This window comes from Carlito syrichta, unplaced genomic scaffold, assembly GCF_000164805.1.
Source record: "Carlito syrichta isolate Samal-C Ts95f unplaced genomic scaffold, Tarsius_syrichta-2.0.1 Scaffold301848, whole genome shotgun sequence".
NCBI classification, from domain to species: Eukaryota; Metazoa; Chordata; class Mammalia; order Primates; family Tarsiidae; genus Carlito; species Carlito syrichta.
The window spans coordinates 114,344-122,067 of record NW_007245944.1 but is presented as its reverse complement, the minus strand read 5'-3'; the positions used below and the strand labels follow the sequence as shown (position 1 = coordinate 122,067).

The 7,724-nt window shown below is 46.3% G+C and overlaps 1 protein-coding gene across 1 annotated transcript in view; it reads left to right on the top strand.

Moving 5' to 3' along the window:
• DTX4 (deltex E3 ubiquitin ligase 4) overlaps positions 1-7,724 on the top strand; it is a 40,339-nt gene that overhangs the window by 15,956 nt on the left and 16,659 nt on the right. Inside the window, exons 3-6 of the mRNA XM_021711060.1 lie at positions 902-963; positions 1,275-1,436; positions 3,564-3,625; positions 4,537-4,689. Coding sequence (XP_021566735.1) covers positions 902-963; positions 1,275-1,436; positions 3,564-3,625; positions 4,537-4,689 — 439 coding nt within the window. The remainder of the gene's footprint in view (positions 1-901; positions 964-1,274; positions 1,437-3,563; positions 3,626-4,536; positions 4,690-7,724) is intronic.

Genomic DNA, 7,724 nt, shown 5'->3' with positions numbered 1-7,724 from the left:
AGTAGCCGGAATTACAGGCATGCGCTACCATGCCCGGCTGATTTTTGATTATGTAGAGATGAGGTCTCGCTGTCCAGGCGGGTCTCGAACCCGCGGGCTCAGGCAATCCACTCAACTCAGCCTCCCAAAGGCGCGGGATTACAGGCTGAGCCACCGAGCCCGGCAAACTCTGTCTTTTTAAAAGCATGTTAAGTGACTCTTGTACTCCCTGGCTTGAACTTGGTTCTTTATTTTTTCATTCCTTCAACAAGTATCGATTGAGTACTTGCTAGTGCTAAGCTCTGAACAAAACAGAAAGATATTTGCCCTTGTAGAGCGTAGATTCGAGAAAGGGCGATAAGCTGCAATAACTTATTTTAAAAGATCGTAAGTAGAATGGGAGTCCTGGAGTGAGATGGAGGGTGGGCAGCAGTATTAAATGAGATGGTCTCAAGAACCTCATTTAGTAGGTGGACGTTGAATCAAGACTGAAGGAGGTGTCGGAGGATGTTATCTGATAGAAGAGCATTTTAGGCACAGGGAACAGCATACGTAAAGGTTCTGAGACAGGAGTGTGGCTGGCCTATGGGAGAAACAGCAAGAGCAAAGAGTGCAGGGATATGAGAGGAAGACCAAAGGGATAAGGAAATTGGGGGGGGGTAGTCAGGGAGGCTGTTGGCAGATCATGCAGGGCTGGGTAGGCCTTGCTAGGATTTTGATTTTGACTCTGAGTGACCTGAGGAGTCATACTAAGTTTGGAGGTTCTAAGTGGAAGAGTGACATGGTCAGACTTGGGCTTTGAACATATCACCTCTGACTGGCTGCTGTATTAAGAACTTACCACATCCTTATTAGGGTTAAACATTGGTCCATTTTGTCCCACTTGTCAAAACCGTGCTGTATCTGCTCTTTCCTTCCACAGGGTCCCCACCGTCCCAGTGAAGAACCTAAATGGGACAAGTCCTGTCAACCCTGCCTTGGCGGGTAAGAGAAACTCTGGGATGCATTAGCTGAAGGTAGAGAAATCAGAGTAACAAATATAGGTAGTGAGCATTTTTTTAAAAGGAGAGAATCTGGATGTTAATTAAAGCAAATGGGGCTTTTGGGAATTGTACAGGAAGGGTAGGAAGAGTTTGAGGGGGAACTGATTGCATGCTGTTGAAGCTGAGTGAATGAATGAGTTTGGAAAAGGGCAGAGAATCCATGAATCAGGAGCACTCTCTGGGGAGGGAGCAATGGGGGATGTTGGGAGCTACATCTCCAGTCCTTCCTCACCCATGTGCTGCCCCTTCCAGGAATCACTGGGATCCTCATGAGTGCAGCGGGGCTGCCTGTGTGTCTCACCAGGCCACCAAAGCTGGTCCTACACCCACCCCCCGTCAGCAAGAGCGAGATAAAATCCATCCCAGGGGTTTCCAACACAAGCCGCAAGACCACCAAAAAACAAGCCAAGAAAGGTACCAGCCTCGTTATCTTATGGGATCCTGGATGTCAGAGACTTGGCTGCCAGCCCTGGCTAGCCTCCACCACCAAAGTTCATAGCCACAGCTTAACCCTCTGTGCCTCAATTTTTGCATATGCTAAGTGAGCCTAATCAGTCAAGGTTGATGATTTTACCACAGTGGATTGTGTAGGGACCCAACGGAAGCGCCTTGAGAAATCAAAATAGACAGTGCAAAAGTATAGAAACATAAAATTGTGAAGTGTGGTATAAAGAAAATATATTAGACGAGAAAGATCACATTGGTGTGGAAAACCAGAACAGACTGGATTTACATTGTAACTTTGTCACTTGCAAGTTGTGTGGCTACCCGCTTTTAAAAACTTTCATAATGGAGTAAAAATGCCCCAAACTGGTATCTGGCAGGTATGTCCTGGAATGCATTCATGACGCATGGGAGGTGGCCACTGTCTTGTGTCCCTCTAGAACCTCTAGATGCTCTGGCAACTTTGAACCCTTCTTCAAGAACCCCATCCTACCTGTCCACAACCCAACAGCTAAGAGGTCAATACCTGTGCCTTCCTTGCACTGCAGGGTCCTGGCTCAGCTCTGTGGTTAGTCTTTCTGATCCCTGACTGTGAGTGTTAAAAGATTTGACCCTACCCCTAAGCCCCCACCTTGCAAACTTCTTATGAAGTTTAAATCAGATCCTATGTGTGTTGCACTTAGCCCAGGACCTGGCAAAAAATAGGCCCTTAATTAATAGTAGCTTAATTCTTACAAGAGAAGCAGGGCAGTGGGAAGGTAGGTCCTGCATCACAACTTTTGGCTGTTGCATGATCCACTTCCTCAAACCCTTGTCCTACTTTTCTAGTCTATCAAAATTTCCCTGCTTAAATGAATTCGGTTGCCTTGCTCATTGTCTGATAGGAAGTGACAGGATTTCACACCTTCCCTCTCTTCCTGTTGTTATTCGCAGCACAGACCCTTATCTCTCAAAGTGCTAAAGAACTCTAGTCCATTAGCTCATTTAATTGTCAAAGCAACCCTTTGAAGTAGGTGCTACGCTGGCCTCCATCTTACAGGTGACAAAGTAGCTTAGAAAAATTAAGGGAGTTGCCCAAGTACTGATTATTTTTTTCTTCTGTGCCTCCTTGCAAACTTTTATCATCCCACCCTCTACCTTCAGGATGGGCGACCTCTTAAGGGCCCATCCCTGAAGAAATCCCTGAAGCACTGCAGCCTGTCAGGATGCTTTCCAGAGCATCACCCTTCCCCTGCTGAGGGGCTGTGTCTCTTGGCAGTGACAGCAGCACTTAGTGCTAAGAAATACTGTCCTGAAGCTGTGGGTCATAACTTCCTGGTTTCCCATAAAAATAATCTCACTCTGATGCCACATTATAAATGGAGACTTGTACTTAGCAAATTATAAAAAGAGTGCTGTAAGACCGTCTAATGTGTATGTAAAGTGTAACAGTTTGCAAAGTACTTTCATTTCTGTTATTTCTTCAGATCACTGGGACAAATCCAGACTCTGATTATAAGGAAGAGAAACCCACACAAACCATCTCAGTTAAAAAGTTGCTTTCTTGGTCAGGCTCAGTGGCATGCACCTGTTGTCTCAGCTACTCAGTGAGGCTGAGGTGGGAGAATTGCTTAAGGCCAAGAGTTCAGGGCTGCAGTGTGCTGTGATTGTACCTGTGAATAACCACTCTGCTAAAGCCAGAACGACATAGTGAGACCTGACCCTAAAAAAAGAAAGATAGAGAGAGGGAGGGGGAGAGAGAGAGAGAGAAGTAGGGAAGGAGAGAGGGAGGGAGGGAAGGAGAAGAGTCAGGAAAGAATGAAGGAAAAAAGAAAGGAAGGAAGAGTGAGTTTGTCGAAAACAGGTAGAAGGATGTCAGGGAAGTGATTGCAAGGGGTAGAGACAGGTGTCACCACTTTTCTCTTCAGACCACCACCTCACTTGCTCTGCATAATCTGCATTCTCTTTCACATTCTTTAATCCAGTTACAGAAGAATCCTGTTCGCTTTTCTGCCTTGAACTTAGCTGTAACTTTCCTCTTTAGCATGCCTAACGTGGCAAGGCTGTTTGACTCCTTAGCTCTGCCTCGGTGGCCCACGGATCCTCATGTCCCCACAGGCAAAACCCCAGAGGAAGTGCTGAAGAAGTATCTGCAGAAAGTCCGGCACCCGCCAGAAGAGGTGAGTGCAAGGGAAGCAGGGAAGGGTTCACCCTCTCTGTCTCCGATGTGGCAGGAGTTGCATTCTAAGCCCCGGCAGTTACAGAGCTGGTCAGAACTGACACGGGCTCCACGGTCCACGGTCCAGAGCTACAGCTGTGTCTTAATCAATCTCTCCACCTTCTCAGTCAGTGTAGTGCTGATTGAGTCTAAACTATCTTAACCTGACTGTCTGAATTGAAGAAAAACAGTATGATAAGCCTTGAGAATTCACTTCAAAAATGGGTTTGATACAGACCAGTGGTTTTCAACCAAAGATGATTTGGCTCCCACGGGAACATTTGGCCATGTCTGGAGACATTTTGAATGGCCATGGTTCAAGAGGATTCTGATGTCGAGAGAGTAGAGCAGAGACTGAGGATGCTGCTGACAACCCTACAATGTCCAGGAAAGTCCCACAGCAAAGAATTGTCCTGTCAGTGATGCTAAGGCTGAGAAACCCTGTCGCAGATTTATTTAAATAGCAGCCCTTTTGGTATGCTTGAAATTCAATTTCTTTATAAAAGTTTACCTTAAGTAAAGCTTGTCAGTGAATCTGTGAATAAGCATGTTCCTCCATAAGCCACTGGAGAACAAAAAAAAGGACAGTGCATCACCACAACCCTCAAGGAGGAGATAATTTAGTTGCTGAGCCCAAGTTAATAAGTACCCCTACCAGGCATTATTTCAGGAATTTCTCTGTTGCGTAAAGCCAGACAAAACCATACTTAGATTCCTAAAAGCACATACACCCTGATTTGTGGGCTTTCTAGAAGAGAAACTGTAACAGCTCATCTGACCACCAAGATCCCCTGGAAACCCCTGTGAGGGTGCTCTGGCCTCCCAGCTGGGTGAGAGCTGACGGTCTCTCTGCTCTGTTCCCTCTGCTCGCAGGACTGCACCATCTGTATGGAGCGCCTCACGACCCCCTCGGGCTACAAGGGCCCGCAGCCAACGGTCAAGCCTGACCTGGTGGGAAAGCTGTCCAGGTGTGGCCACATTTACCACATCTACTGCCTGGTTGCCATGTACAACAACGGGAACAAGGTTAGTGCCAGCCTGTGGGCTGCTGCCACCACTATGGTGGGCTATAGAGGAGCAAGATCATGAAGGCCCTACTTGGGCCTCATCTAGGTGATTTTGGGAGTCTTAGAAATACCCCAGGGAAGCGAGAGGCAAGATCAACTTCTAGGCAAGATCAATTCCTCATAGTCCCTCTATTCATAGCTTCAGCGTCACTGGTGGCCTATGGTTTTGACAGAGGAGGGTTGTTAATCTCATCTATTATGTAAAGGATGTGCAAGGAAGGAAGGGCAGTTAAGATAAGAACAATAGCTGGTACAATAGTTCGTACTGTTTCTCCTTCCCTGAGTGTCTATTGTACTTGTGTATTTTTTTGCAATGCTGGCAAAACCTGTCATCACTCTCCCTTTGGGCCACCAAGCTCCTCCAGTTTTGGGTGTGGAGGTCTAATGGGAGAGGGGGTGGGCTTTTGTCCATGAGGGTTCTGAGAGAAGTGGCCCTTTGCCAAGGCCCATTGAAGGAAAAGGACTTCTTATCACCGTCCTGGACCTCTGCTGAGTGTTCACTCAGACTAGTGTGAACAGGTTTCCTAATCACCCTTTCTTCTCCAGGGCTAGTGATTTTCCGTTATAATTCTCTTTGGACAACTTCAAGATACACTTGACTGTCCTTTCAAAGGCATTAAAAGACTGTTGCCGGCTGGGTGGGGTGGCTCACGCCTATAATCCCAGCACTTTGGGAGACTGAGGTGAGAGGATTGCCTGAGCCCACAGGCTCCAGACCAGGCTGGGCAACTTGGTGAGACTTCCTATCTACGATAAATAAAACAATTAGCCAGGCATGGTGGCGCATTCCTGTAGTTCCAGCTACTTGGAAGGCTGAGGTAGAAGGATCTCCTGAGCCCCGTGGATCGAGGCTACAGTGACCATGAGCATGCCCCCTGAACTCCAGCTTGGGTAACAGAGTGAGATTCCAACTCAAACAAAAAGAGGCTGTGACCGACTACACCTGGTAATCCCTGCCCTAGAATCCCACTGTTGGAAGAGGGGAAGCTATTTGAGATGCTTATCTTGTCCATGAACTGACAGTGTAATGGTGTCCCCCATTAGAAATGATTTTCAGGAATCTGGGAGTCTCCTTAGGAGATAATTCTCTCCTTCCAATGTCTCAGCATTTCCAAAGTCATTGACTCATGTTCTTTCCTGTGCCTGGAATAACTTTTAGAGTAAAAGTTCCTCCAGGCCCAACTGGGATTTCATTAGAGTCTGAAATTTCCCTAATATTCTTAACCTCTTATTGAAAAAAATTTCTGGATTTCAGGGGCTTCAAAAGAGAAAGTGGCAGACCTGAACTTGAATCCTGGCTTATGAACTGAACGATTTTAGTTAAGGTTTTTCAAACTCTTTGAGATTTCGTTCTCCATTTGGAAAGTGGAAATTAAAGTCATACCTACTTTATAGTTATGGAGGGTTACACTATTATTAACTATAGTTATGGAGTGCTACACTATTATTAATCAAGTTGATATCTCCTTTGTTATATGACTATAATTTTCTCCTTCATCTTTACGTAGCCTATTTGACTGAGGTTTCCAAAGTACTGACCTTGGGCTCTTTCTTAGTGTCCTTAAGAGTCAAGCTAGCAGCAAGACTCAGTCATTGAAAGGGGGTGCTGAGGTGAGTGGATTGCCTGAGCCCGTGGGTTTGAGACCCGCCTGGGCAGTGAGACTTCATCTCTACAATAAATCAAAAAGTCAGCCGGGCATGGTAGCGCATGTCTGTAATTCCAGCTACTTGGAAGGCTGAGTCAGAAGGATCGCCGGAGGCCAGCAGGTCGAGGCTGCGGTGGCCGGGAGCGGCCACTGCACTCCAGTCTGAGCGACAGAGTGAGACTCCAACTCAAAAAAAAAAAAAAAGAAAGGGGGTGCATATCTGGATTCCTAACTAATTTTCCAACCCTGGGCTGAAATGTTTCATTGGAGCCTTGCATTTCAAGAGGTTATTTTGTGTTTAAAGAGGTTCCTTAGCACATTTGTTCCCTTTTTGATGACTATATTCAAGAATAATCTGGTAACGTTTTGCATTTATTGCCATAGGTCTTCAAAAATGTTTCTCAAGATGCTATCCTTTATTCCCTTTGCACCAATATTCTGAAGTGTGTGTTTTTATTGTATAAAACGTGGGAGAAAAGGGCCCAGAGGGAAGGGAATGCTTCACCCAAGGTCATGAAACAACTTGAGGACAGAGAGAGAGTGAGAGCCTGGATTCAGAGAGTAGTCACCCTGAATTTGAGCGCTTCCTTTAAATGAGTAGAGCTTGGATGGAAGTATCCCTAAATAGCTCAGCAGAGGATCCCTATCTTCCTGAAGAGATGGGGGTATCCTGGAACGTTTTGGTCCCAGCTGTGCGGCAGCACATTTTACACACGCCTCTCCCTGCCCATGTACACCTTCCTTCTCCTCACCCCCTCTTTTTGGGAGCCTGGAAATAGGATTTGCTGTCCAGGCCCTCCTCCAGATGATACCTGGCTAGGCCCTGTTCTGAAACCATGATTGTTTACATCCCTGCATCCAGAACCCCCTCTTCCCACTAACAGAGCCACTGAGGTACAGTGCAAAGCCCAGGAGTTTAGACAGACCCACTGGAGTCCTTTAATCTTACTGTGCCTCAGTTTCTATAAAAAGATGCTAACAATTCCTGCCCAGACAATATCAGGAAGTGAGGCCTAAATGAAACAAGAGACATAAACTCTATTGCAAGATTTGATACTCTAATTAATGGCATAATTGTCTCGTCTAGTTATTGATGCAAAAACCTATCCTCCATCTTTCTTTTTATTATTATTATTATTATTTTTTGAGTTGAAGTCTCACTCTGTCGCTCAGACTGGAGTTCAGTGGCCGCTCCCAGCCACTGCAGCCTCGACCCGCTGGGTTCCGGCGATCCTTCCACCTCAGCCTTCCAAGTAAGTAGCTGGAACTACAGGCGCGTGCTACCACACCCGGCTAATTTTTTTGATTTATTGTAGAGATGAGGTCTCACCAAGTTGCCCAGGCAGGG